Consider the following 13830-nt stretch of genomic DNA (forward strand, 5'->3'; position numbering starts at 1 on the left):
GTTGAGGGGTGAGCGACGACCGCCTCCCGGGTAAGTCCCTCTTTTTTCTGTCTGTGGGTAGTTAGCTCCGGGGAGCCGACGGGGCTCCCCCCAGAAAACCAGCGTTGAATGTAATGAAACGCCATTTTCTGGGTGAGTCCCGGAGGCTCCCCGGCATCCCTCCCTCCCTCCGGTCGGCGGTTTTTCGCGTTTTTGACATCCAGCCTCAAGAACTGAGGTGTGGGTAGCCGGCGCGGGGGGTCTGGGGCTCCCCCTTCCCCCTCCCGGGGAGGGGGGAGCTGCGCAGACAGCGGCGCGGCAGTGTGTGACGTCACACTAGTTTGCTTGTTTTCGGTTGGGGAGTTCTATCCACTAGTTCGGTTTTAGGTTGCAATTTTAACCAGAATAGGGGTTTGTTTTGGGGCGCTTACCTTTCTGGGTGCCTGTTCCGGTCGATGGCAGACATAGAATGCTTCCAACTACACGGGGGCTTCTATAGGCCATTGTTCCCCTTGCCTCTCTGAGGGGGCCCGGTTCTGGCCGTGGTCCCCGGTAGGCCTAAGAACTCCATACACATGACTGATGCCAAAGTCTGACATTAGCATATCAGCCTGGGATAGCTCCGGGGAGCCTCCGGGACTCACCCAGAAAATGGCGTTTCATTACATTCAACGCTGGTTTTTTCCTCGCCTTTGTGGCTATATGGTGAGTTGTCTCAAGAAGTGTTAATTTCATCTTTTCTGCTCTTTCCTCCTCACATTTCATCCCCATTTTGGGAGGTTCTATGTTCCCAAATTTATTTCCCGTGTCGTGAATTTGCTGAGAACTAGATTCTTTTCACTTGCTTTCTTTACCAATGTTGTTGCCTTTTATATTACCTGGCAACTTTATCATAGTCTTATCACTTTCTTCTCTATTGTACCAATTTAATTATATTTTTTAGAACCATGAGTGGATAAAGCGAGCAGAGCAAGAGGATGTGGATATTGCCGGATGGGTGTGCAAGACGATGGACATCACACCTTCCACTCCCACAAAACCCTCTGCTGATGCAAATTGTTGAACATTTTGAGCCAAGATTAATGCCATGGTAAGACCGAGTATTTTTAGATTGTGTGTTTAGTAAAGTGAAGGTTGTTAATTAGTTACGTATTGCGCACAAAAGTATCTGGATAGTTTTAATGGTTTTTTAATATTGCAATATCTGGAGAATGTCATTCATTTATGCTTAAAGGTTTTGAGTCGTATATCTGGAGGCACAAGGAAGATTCCTATTATTATTATTGGGTAATATAACACCCTGATGGCATATTTAGAATAGTTTTAAAAAAGCTTTAAATCTCAAGGTTGTCTTGAGCTGTATATTAAATATGAACCACATTGATTCACACACAATCTGGATTTGTGAATAAGCTGGATATCTCTATATATTGAGAGTGTCTTTAACCCCTGGACGGTGCACCTGTTATTGGCAAAAACTTCAAAGTGCAATTGTTAAAGACATATTTTTGTTGCTTTTATAAATGTTCAGGTAAAGTTAATGTCAAAATGTTTCCGAACTAAACTATTTTAATTTCAAAACACAAAAGAGTGATGAAAACATTAAAAACATTAAAATATAGCCTATTAAAAAAAACGGACAGTTATCAAAACGACATTTGTTGGTTGGCGCAGTTGAGGGGTTAAAAAAACAAAGGCAGTACATTATATAGTTTGTGAGGAAAATAATCAGTGGTGGAAAGAGAAGTATGTCTGAATACACTGAAACATGCCTAATAATTTATTATAAGAATTTTTTTTGAAAATTTGCTGATAATAGCCAAAAAGAACACTTTGAAACCCAGATATAGTCTGGAATGATATGATCCAGATTTTCAGAGTAGTGCTGCTAGTATATAGTTATCTGTATTGACCAAAAATAAAGGTATCCGTTTATCTATAGTTAGGATTCTGACAGAGGAGTTTATAAAGATTATCACTAGCACTGTTTCTGATTTGGCAGTGATTCCAAGAGATAACGACTTGGTTCAAATTTTTTTTGTTAGATTGGATAGTTTAGTAGTACAGTAGTTTCTCAGGATAAGACTTCTCCAGAAAGGTAAGGAAAATATTTTTTGTTAGCTCTTAATTATAATAAAATGCATTATTTATATGGTACTTCTTCATGTAAAGCTTTGCCAAAGGCCCCCTCCTCGTTCCAAAAAATTAAATCCATTAATTGTTCACAATTTAAATTAGTCTTTATTACTTTGACATTTTGATGTTGTGTCTAATATAGTATACTTGTGTTCTAAATTAATTATGAAGAGTTCTTTGAATGCTCTTTATTGTTATAAATATGTTTTGAAGTCTTAGACTTAGTTTATTGTTTCATTGCAGGGAAGAGGTGTGCGTATTCCGCTGGCTGGAGGAGCACCAGAACCACCTTGAACCTTGTACTAGATGTGATGTATAAATTGCAATTGTTCCAAGTGGATTACAGTGTTGTTTATTGTGCGTTCAAACATTTGTCTAATTAGTTCCAGCGGTGACTTGCTATTCCCGAGGCCAATTTTAGTGGCGATCGATTAGTTGACACAATATCAACACAGGAGTAACAGTTCCAAAACTGTGGTAGGTGTGTGAACCAAAGAGGGTGTGGAAAAGAAAAGTTGACTTTATCAGAACACAAACCCAATGGTCAGAAATTGGAATTGTTTGTTTTTGTATAAATAAGCATTACTTTATGCAGTAAAAGGTCTATGAAAAAGTTTGTTTTTGTCAAGATGCAGTACTGAGATTAAAAAGAATGTGTCAAATGGCATCCCAGGAGCTGAATTGTGTGTTCAGTCAAGTGTCACAGCATAACCTAAGACATGAATTCTGCACTTGTTTACCCCTTACCTGTTCTTTGTTTTTGTTTTCTTTTACTGAATTACAAATTGGCATATATACACTTAAATACTTCACTGTAAATCATTTTAAATCTTACGTATCTTGGTGTCAATTTTTGTCAACACTATTGTGCTAGTGTTAACTATTTTAAGCGTGTATGCTTATGTTCATTTTAAAAGAGATAGAGTACACTGATACAGGATAGGGGCTGTGTAGCTATTGTGGGGGGGGGGGGGGTTTCACACCCCTGACTTGTTTGCCACTTTATTAGAAATTGATTTCTGCCACCAAATCTGTGTCTTGTTTTTGTATTTAAGACAAAACTATTTATCTGAAGAACAAAAAATTGAGGGTTAATTTGTAGGGGGTTTAGAACCCTCGTCGCATTTTATTTTTCAATTTTATTTTTGAGAAGAGCTGCACTAGCATGAGTGGAGTTCACTCAGCTTCACTCTTCCTTTTTTAAATGTACTCCTCTGTTCCTGTAAAGTATTTTAAATTAAACAAAATTGGTTTATTTATACAAATTGTTTTATGAACTAGTCAAGTGAGTATTTTTACATACATTAAAAAGTTAATGTTAATTTTTTTTTTCTTTTAAATTGCAAGCTTATTGCTTTTAGTTGTTTTATCTCATAATAATAATAATAATTAACAGATTTCAGGATGTAGTACAGAATTAAGGATGTACGATGTAGTGCTGTACAATAGTTCCTTTGACTATCACACACTCCACTGACTGCAGGTAGAACACACTAATATTGCATAAAGACCTCAGAAGTCTGTAGCAGATAAAATTATTCCGCATTTTACAGTTAAAAAACTATTTGAACGGCGGTATGTCCACTCACAAGATGAGTGGCGCTGCCCAATAAACTCGCCCCTCGGGGCAAAAATTTAAAAAATTTAACTATTACTGATTTTCATTAAATGACAAGATGGACAAGTAAAAGTAACTGCACATTTTCTGTAGTCGAACAATGTCTTAGGAATTCCAGTTAATACGGTATGTCTACAGTCTAGATAAAGGCCGGCGGATGTTTAATTTGATTAAAATCGTCAATAAACTTTAGGATGTACATCATGGAATAATTATGGTACATCTTGAGTTTGTTTCGTTATTAACTGTACATGTGATTTATGCTTGTAGGATGTTCTTTGATATATTTTTGATCCAAGTGGTGAAATATGGTCGTATATAAGAGACGTCTTGCCTGTGAGAGCTGTCTGCCGTCTTCTCCTTTGAGGGACTGTTGGCTGGGCTGTAACTTCTATATAATAATTTTATGAAGCCAAAAAGAGGCTTTGGTCTTTTACCTAGTACTATATTTTTGAATTGTGAAATGTACATTTATTTCATTGCTATGTTTTTTTTTATTCAATGTATAAGGGATAAACTTATGGTTGTAAAATAAGCTTTTCTGTGGGTAACAGCTTTACTACGTAATACTTCATGTAGTGTGTGCTAAAATCCAACTAAAATTTTTGGATAAAAATAATTCATACTTTTTGGTGTCATGTTTATTATATGATACATCATTTTTGGGCTTGAAGTTTTGTCAGTGATGTTGATTCTTAAATATTACCATTATGTAAATTTAAATGTGGAGTTCAAACTGCACCACACTTTGCACAGCCAATGGTTACTGGAGGTAGTGCAATCTTGTTGTGCCAATATGTTGATGTTGACAGTGGCTTTATTGTATCAGCTGATGCCATCATCGTATAACTAATGCCTCACAGTGATGTGTATCATAGTTTGTCAGTTATCCACTAGTTTAAGATTCAAGGACATGGGTAATGTTAGAGTACTGATGGGTTGGAGGTGTGCATATTGTAGGAGAATTTGGTAATGATTTCCATGGCAAGTACTCCAGGGATTTAAACTGTAATAGTGAACATGCAGGTTCATCTTAATGAGAATTGATAAGTCATGTTGTGAATTTTGTATAGATGCTCTCTTATGTCTAAGTATTTAGGCATTTTTTTACTTGTATATCTGGATTGAGTAAATTCCTTTTAAAGCTTTCCATTTCTTGGTGTATTGCAAAATGAGAGTCAGAAAAGCATTAAAAGGAACACACAAATGCACTGACTATATAAAAGTGATATTTGTATTCTTATATAGATAAAACATAGACATATTGATGGAGAGATGGGAGCACATAGTAATTAATGGATTCAACACCCAACTGCCAGTACTCAACATTAGCACTTTGTTCTAATGCTGGTCTTGACCTCCACACTTGATACTTTTAAATCTCGTCATTTTGCAGTTGTCCATGCATCGTGTCCTAACTCCAATATGTCTAAATTTTAGACATCAGCTGCATACTAAGGGAGGCTAAAGCAGATAATGTACATTGCAAACCACAACATGTCCTTCTATCCTACATTTTGGTCTTTATTCATATTTACCTTTCATAAAGCATTCTGGTGTTCATTTAGGTAAATCGTAGTATAATATGCTTACAGTACATCTTTTCTTTCATTGCTAAAACATGCAGATGATAACACTGTATTCACACTACAGGTTTCATTACTGCAAATACCAAAAGTTGTAAATCAGTCTACTTGATCTCATTGATGGTACTGGACTGCACTTTGCTTTACTTAGTGAAATAGTAAAGATTTCTCGTTTATTCCTGACTGTTTTAAAAAGTGCATTAAAGCATAACCTCGCTGTTCGCTTCGTTAGTAGTGTATGTTTTTCAGGGAGAGCTTTGGTCTGGCTGGCAAGTTGTTGCAGGGTTTGCAAGTTAGCCTTGTGAATACAGTAGCAGTTGGTTGGATTGTACATGATAACTATGTGCATATTGATGGCACAGTTACCTCTGCATTGTAAAGGTTTTTCAATTTATCACCTGACAGTGATTTTGGAAAACTGATGTGTAATTTGCTAAAAGTAATAAACAACATTGTAAATTAGGGTACATATTTCTAGCTATAAATAAAATTTGGGTAAGAGTTTCACAAGGTAATGCTATTATTTGTATCTTTTTAAGATGTCTTGCTGTTTTATTTAGTTAAAAATTGCATATTATAAAACAGAACTTTTTGAGCTAGCTTTAATATTATATAGGACAGCAGTATGCATTTTGAGTGAGAACTGAATGCCTTATAATAGCACACACTGGCCAACTTTATCGCTGAAGTGCATACACGTATGTGGTGACCAGCTCCAGTAACCTTACTGTTCTGGTTATCCAGCATATTCACTTTCCCAAAGCATTACCTTAAATATTATCATAGTTCATGCTTATTTAGTAGTGTGTGTCTATAAAGATGAGATTTTCTGGATTGCCAATTATCTTTTGCCTTGTGTATATCTGCTGCAGATCTAGTAAATTAGAGACTGGCACTTGATCGGGTCTCTGATATTATTTGTTAATAGAATCGTCCCCTCTGTGTTGTGAATGGGCACAATATTCTTGAGAACAATGGCATGCTGTGATACATACATTTTCTTCCAAAGGTGATGTTAGGTGGGATTCCAGTGTTTTGATAAAAAGGGTCTGGTAACCACTTTCCGAAAATGGGATGCTGTTGATAAGGTGAGAAGAAATGTCTCGGTTTCTTAAACACTTTCTTGAAAGTTACTGTATATGACAAAGGAATGGTATTATAAAACAAAAGATAATCTTCAGTTTATTTAAATAGACATTTTAGTCAATACTCCATCAGTGCTAAAATAAAGCAAACACACCACAAGATTGGTTAAAACAAATATATAGCTCACAAATGATATAAATCAATAACCATTAAAATGACTAAAAAATAAAGCCTAAACTAATTTATGCACAAAGTAAAAAGCAAAAATATACAAGTTAGAAAAATATAAAACATGAAAAAGACTACAACATGCTTCAAGATGAAAATCAAGGTGTAAACAGTCATGTTGCGGACCTGGAACTGTTCAGCTCTGGCCTCATTCTAGCTATTGATATGGAGTCAGTATGTTGCGCTCTACATGTGATGAATTGGAAAATGAAATTTCTGCAAGTGAAAGGGTGGCCTATTTTTGTTCAGTGATCTAATAAAAGATGCAATTTTAATAATCATACAAGTCAAGTTATGGCACCATTTTTTTTTCTTTGCATCCCATCATTATACTAGAAGAAAAATCATTCATATATAAATAATATAAATAATTATGTTCATTATATAATTATATATATACATGTATATATATGCAATGCATTTGTGAGTCTCTGGTTATATTTTACAACACTGGATTGCCCCCTTAAGACGCATACATATACTCCTGGAAGCGCACACATCACGTTAAGCCGTTAGCATTATGGCCGAGTTATAAATATTGGAGCTTGGTTTTATTTAAATAATTAGTACATTACTCTTTTAATCTATATAATTTCAAATTGTTTTGACAATTTAAAACAAATATTACAGAAAAAGAATTATAACAATTTCAGTGATCCAGCTTGTTTGATTTGGTTAGAAAATGCTGCATTAATTTTCAGTGTCATTACAGTACTGTGTTGAGAATAGTTATCCTTTCCCTGTTCTTGTCCTTTCCCATTCCAACTGTCTATTTTTTTTAAAGGAAATATATTTTTTTGTGGGATTGTAACAAAATCCTGAAAAAGAGGAATATGAAAATTCTCGAAATTCAAATAGTACATAATTTGCTTGAAAAAAAATGATTAGGAACTTTCATTAGCTAACTTTTGTATACCACATAATAAAGAACATGGTCTTATTTCCATTCTTTCATTTTTTTTTTTTTTTTATTTTCATAAAAATCTTTGTCATCAAAACGTTTCTAGTACAGTACAGTATATTTAACTTTCTTGTTCCCAGATGTGGTGATGCACACTGTCCTGGCAACCAACATGGCCAGCTAGGAGGGTGAAGCACGAACCATAAACAATTGCCCCCTCTAATTTTTAAGGAAGTGAGCCAGATGCATAATAACTTCTGGCTCAAAAACTCGCCAGATGAACAAGAATTTGCTGCAGGAAAAATCGAAACTATCACGATTTTTCACGCAAATCAAAGCATTAATGAATGATTGCCGTCTTATTCTTTGTAAACGCATAATATTAAAATGCTTGCATTCTAGTTAAGGAACTATTAATGATTTGGTATAGTTAAAATTGAAAAATTTAAGTGTAACAATTCACTTCAGATACACGTGTGTTCTCTTGCAGGGACTTTGATTTCTGCTTGACTTCAGGGGTAGAAGTAGTGTTGCATGCATTATTTATTTTAAGAAAGTGTTAATTTCTTGTAATGGTAATTGAGCAGAGATCTCATCATTGTTGATGCATGTAATAGGCATTTGCTAATTTTCACTATTTATTTATTTATGTATTTATTTATATACTGTATTGTTTTACTGAATATGAGAGTGTAGAGCGGTAGTATTTCCAGATAAGTTTTCTCTGCTACTTTCAGAGTAGGTGCCCCCTCTTTCCCCTCTCCCCACAACACCAGATGCTGTCTTCAAGGCTTGAACACGGTGATGTCATTGGTGTAGTTGTGTGTACACTGCTCCCACCATTGGTGTAGTTGTGTGTACACTGCTCCCACCATTGGTGTAGTTGTGTGTACACCGCTCCCATCATTGATGTAGTTGTGTGTACACCGCTCTCACCATTGGTGTAGTTGTGTGTACACTACTCCCACCATTGATGTAGTTGTGTGTACACCGCTCCCACCATTGGTGTAGTTGTATGTACACTACTCCCACCATTGGTGTAGTTGTGTGTACACCGCTCTCACCATTGGTGTAGTTGTGTGTACACTACTCCCACCATTGATGTAGTTGTGTGTACACCGCTCCCACCATTGGTCTAGAGGTGTAAACACTGCCTCCCACCATTGGTCTAGAGGTGTATACTCTGCCTCCCACCATTGGTGTAGGTGTAAACACTGCCTCCCACCATTAGTGTAGAGGTTTATACACTGCCTCCTACCATTGGTGTAGGTGTATACCACCTCCCACCAGAAGCATAACTACACTTGGCAATATTCTGTGCTGAGGGGGCCCCGAGTCCTTAATATGTGATAAGGTTGTGTGCGCCACAAATTGTCAACCTTGAGCTGTGTAAGGTATTGCCTTAGATGACTAGCTCTAGATAAAGTTTGCTGACAGGGAACAGGCTTTACAACTGAACTTATCCAGAAACTTTCTAATATTAAGCTTCAGCAAATTATATTGTAATAACATTAGAACTACTGTGCATGTTACAATATATTAGATTTTTAGTGTTGCCAAAGCAGGAAGTGCATGACGAGGAACATTAAAGCATCGCTGTGTTCTACCAGTTTCGATTTTCTTCCAGGCACATTCCCAGCTTGTTTCCTACATGATTCTAGCACTCGCTGTTTTGTTCTTGGTGTTGACTAATGATATTAATGTCTTGCAGTACAGTATGTCAGTTAAGTTTCTATATTTTCATGCCTTCTAGGACTTAAATGTGTTTATAGTAATAATACTTCCAACACAAGGCTGCCTTGTAGTGTGTTTAAATAAACTAGACAATTATCCCTTCCAGTATTTTTTTTTTTTTTTTTTTAAACTTTTTGGGTGCTGATGTTCTACATCTTACTCTGTTGTCAGATGATTTGAATATAGGAATTATTTGCAAAGGTCATCTTGCGTATAAGGTTATTTCTAAAAAGAATAGATCTTTTGTGAAGTCGGTGTGGTCATCATAAATTCCTTTGGTGCAGTAGGCTTGTAAAGAAATGCTTGGATTATTGGCTGTATCTGCTTCAATGCTGACTTTACAGGTTGTATGGCTGTAATGTTGTGAGTCTGTGAGAAGGAAGTTGTAAGTTGCAAGATTCATTTGTTATGATAAACTTCGTGGGGGTTTTGTTTTTTTATATCATATCAAATAAATAATTGCCACAATGTTTCTTACTGTACATTCTCAGATTTCTTTAAAGTTTGATATCAGTGAACTAAAATTAGTTGATGTACTACTGTTTGAAGGATTAGTATTATCTGGCTTTCATACTAGCAATGTTTTATTCAAATAGTCTTACAGTGGATAAGTTATAATTCCTTCCTGCTAAGAAGCACTATACAACTCCCAGTGGCACAGGGTTCTGTATATAGTCTTCAGTGTTATGCGCTTGTATATTATTTTTGCTAATAAAGAAAGTCAAGATGAAAGGTTCTGTACATGCTGTTTTAAAAGGGACCAAACAGCATATACTCATCCCTTTGGCAGAGAAAGGCATTACTCTCAAGGAATCCAACTTTTAAATGCAAGACAATAGTACTACAGTATAACATTGGCATTACTAATTATTAATGTGATGCACCCTGTGGCATTACTAAGTAATGGTGTGCTGTGTCTCACAGGATCACAAAAGTAACAATATGTTGTGAAGTGTGTCTCAACCACTGAATTACACTTGCATCACAGTGCTAGGCTTGGGCCTGAACTCTTATCTTCCTCATTTGTTTAAACTTGTTTGCGGTAGCAAAAGTTTAGCTTAGATATGCATTTCAAATGTTTTGGAAAAAAAAAAAACAGCAGCAGCAAGGTGGTTTTTCTTAATCTCTACAAACCATTTGCACGGGTAGTAGGTTCTGGGATTTGTAAATTTACTGCACCTGTACACAAAACAGTCAGTGAATGTGATTGCTGTATTTAATGAAATTCTATATACAGTACTTTGTTACTTGATCAGGTCACAGCATAATGAAACTAGAGATGTGCAGAGCATTGAGACCAGTTGTAAGAGGCACTCTGCAAGGACAAAATGGAGGAAAACATTCCTTTTACGTTTATTTCTGCCTCCAGCTGAATGCATTAGTCTTGCATGTATCATATTTTTGTCCTGTCATACATTGTCTGCCGTGATTATTTAACTGCTGATTTTTGTGGTCGTTGACAGCGAGACATATTTCCTTTATATTTCATACTATTACACTATTTTGCTCGAGTTCCCATTGTCCATGCAACGTTTTAAGAAGTTGAGCGATGTGATGCTTACGAGTGATGATTTTTACAGTGATGATTACCTAAATTTGATGTGCAGGTGGAATCTTGTTGTATGGTTGCATGTTTTGCTTTGGGTTCATGGAATTAGGAAGAGCTGCATAACTATTAATTATGCAATTCATAGTCATTAATGTTTACATATTTTGGATATTGTACTTTATTATATATCTGACCAAAGTTAGAAACACAGCAAGTCTTTATGTTGGTAGGCAGGAATATTTGTAAACTTTTTTCTGTGAATTTTTTTGTAAGTTACAATCTTGGGCACTTGAACACCATGCACTTTCACACTTCAACCGATTACTTGATTCTGCACCTGTATACTGTGCTCTCTGCATACTGTGTACTCTCATGAACTGCTACTCCATATATTTGTACACTGCAGGATCACGTCTCTCAATCCAGATAAAGTATAAAGCATGTTAATAATATTTCAAACTCTGTGATTAAAGTATGGGAAGGTGTTTTGTGTGTTTACTTGCCAGTACTAGCATCACTATTTAACTGTAGCTATTCTAAACCAGGCTGACTGGAAAGCATGACAGGTAACTATTTACCGACATTGCAGCAGCTATGTGCTTGTCGCAAGTGATAACTGCATTTAATCTAGTTTGTGGGTGTACATGCAAAGGTTCACTATTTAGGATCAGGTATAATTTATGCAATGCTATTTTCATTAAATATATTTGATGTTGAATTATGTGCAAGTTTACAAACTGATAGTTATAATGAATTGGAAGGCTGTGTGGAGTTTTATTCCTTGTGCAGTTATTACTGTAAAACTTAATTATCGGTGGTTTCTTGCTGGTGTAAGATATTCCGAGGCAAAATGTGATTTTATACTTGGTAGGTACATTGGGAATATTGTACATTGACATAATGAAGAAAACATTAGATTTTATTGAGTGAAGGGCCCATGTACAGCATTCTCACACGATCTGTTCTTGTCAACATGAGTGGTTTGCATATTTGGACAATACTGTATAGACTAATTGACTAGCTTAAAAAGAAAATTTGTATAAAAGCTGATTATCTTCGTAAGATTGTTAATTTTGTCCAAATACCTGTGGTAAACTATACAGTACTGTAATAAAAATTGATGTGATTGAAAACATTAATTAAGCTGATGTATGTACAGTACTGTACTTGAAAATGTTAGAATTGTGATGCAGTAATTGTGTTTTGGCGATATTTCTGGATGTAGTTTTGAAGTTAATTGGGCTCTCGGGACTGTCTTGCACCTAAACATTAAGGTATGTATAGAATTTAATTGTATGTGACTACAGTTGAGTTGATAAAAGGTAGGATTTTGAAGTGACAAGTGAGAGGATGCCTTACTGTTCAGTGTTGTGTTTTGACTCTTGTGGAATGGTATATGTCTTTTTTTTTTTTCAATTTTAAAAATTTGGACATAGAGAAAAATAAGTAGCTGAATAATATTAGGAGTTACATTCATTTCAGTTTTAAGAAACAAATTTACTACATCATATGGTTAATAAAATGTCTATAGGAATATACTTCTAAAATATTGTTTAGTGTACCAAAGAAAGGATGGTGTATTTATTTACCGTTAGCTTAGGGACACACCTTTTAAGGTATGGGGACAAGTCCTCTAACTCGGCTCACCAGGATATAAGGTTCTGCCATACTGTATTTGTTGTCTGTAATACCAGTATTAAGTTGGGCAAAGCCTTTTTCAACTGTAGGACCACAATGTGGAATCACGAAGTGATGACTGGAGAATTACTGATGTTGAAGTATGTCTCTGGAGAGAGCAGAGTTGGAAAGCACAGCCCAAGCTCCTCCAATTTGAAAGGCAATGTAACATTTGCCAATAAATTTTACTGGCCAAGTCCTTTACTTGGATCGTTGTACAGGAACCATACATCATTACATTAATTGGTTTTATCACTTTGTAATTTTAATAGTTCATTGTGTGGCCTCTTATGACACTGAAGTGATTATAAATAAAGTTTTCAAAGTTTACTTAATCTTTGACTATATTTTTGTTACCCCTTAAGAAAAATCAATTGGCCCCAACAAAAATTTGATGACAAGGCTTTCATAAATGAAGTGTTCGTATACAGTACTAGTTTCCATGACTTGTTTTAATGCTTCCCACATTAAGCATTACAAGGCTTATGAGCAAAGAATGACAATGCATGTTAGTATTATCAGTCATTCATATTATAAATCAAATGCTTAATGTAAATAATTAATGGAAAAAAATTAATGTGTAGTATTAGATAAACTTTTATTGAAAAACTTTTTTATTATTGTGATTTCAATAAATTGGTATTTTCAACTTTGAATTTATCTTACCTTTTTTTCTAGTGAGTGTGTACGTTATTTATGATTGGTTGAGAATGGGTTTTGTATTTACTATTTGTACCTACAAATTATCCCACAAATAAGAACCCTAAATCAAGTTAAAGTTACATTCTCTAGACAGATGAAGAGTAAGGGGTGACAGTACATAAATGGATCAAAGAGGATATAAGGTTTTTAAATATATTAACAAAACTGAAAGTCAGATAATGGATATAAATTGGAGAAGTTCTTTCCATGAACTAGATTCACAAAAGACCTTGGTAAATACTAGTTTGAAAACAAGGCTGTTCATTTGTGTAACAAACTACCAGACAACATAGTAGATATGAGGTCCTTAGATTATTTCATAGGCAGGCTAAGCATCTATACGAGTGAGTTAGGGTTACCTTGAGTTGGTTTCGGGGCTTAGCGTCCCCGTGGCCCAGTCATCGCCCATGCCTGTGACCCATGTGGTATAGTGGCTAGGATACCTGGCTTTCACCCAGGAGGCCCGGGTTCGATTCCCGACATGGGAAATGTTTTCACGGGTGGATATAGACAGGAACTGTGGTGTGGTACCGTAGGCATGACATTTATACCAGAGTGCAGCTCCAGGAAACACTGACTGGGCCCTACCAGAAAAAGTATTAATGTGAAAACTAAGGTATTCCAGTAGATAATA

The 13830-nt window shown here is 35.7% G+C and overlaps 1 protein-coding gene and 1 non-coding gene across 5 annotated transcripts in view; both read left to right on the plus strand.

Annotated features, from left to right (window-relative positions):
- Positions 1-13143, plus strand: part of Dsor1 (mitogen-activated protein kinase kinase 1) — a 33250-nt gene extending 20107 nt beyond the window's left edge. For all 4 annotated transcript variants that reach the window (XM_045765096.2, XM_069311138.1, XM_045765097.2 and 1 more), the window contains 2 exons: positions 923-1069; positions 2359-13143. In XM_045765096.2, coding sequence (XP_045621052.1) covers positions 923-1042 — 120 coding nt within the window. In that variant the 3' untranslated portion in view covers positions 1043-1069; positions 2359-13143. The remainder of the gene's footprint in view (positions 1-922; positions 1070-2358) is intronic.
- Positions 13144-13612: 469 nt separating this feature from the next.
- On the plus strand, positions 13613-13684 carry TRNAE-UUC (transfer RNA glutamic acid (anticodon UUC)). The gene has a single exon. It is a non-coding gene; the product is annotated as a tRNA-Glu (tRNA).
- The last annotated feature ends 146 nt before the right edge of the window (positions 13685-13830 follow it).

The sequence above is a fragment of the Procambarus clarkii genome, chromosome 69, assembly GCF_040958095.1.
Source record: "Procambarus clarkii isolate CNS0578487 chromosome 69, FALCON_Pclarkii_2.0, whole genome shotgun sequence".
Taxonomy (NCBI): Eukaryota; Metazoa; Arthropoda; class Malacostraca; order Decapoda; family Cambaridae; genus Procambarus; species Procambarus clarkii.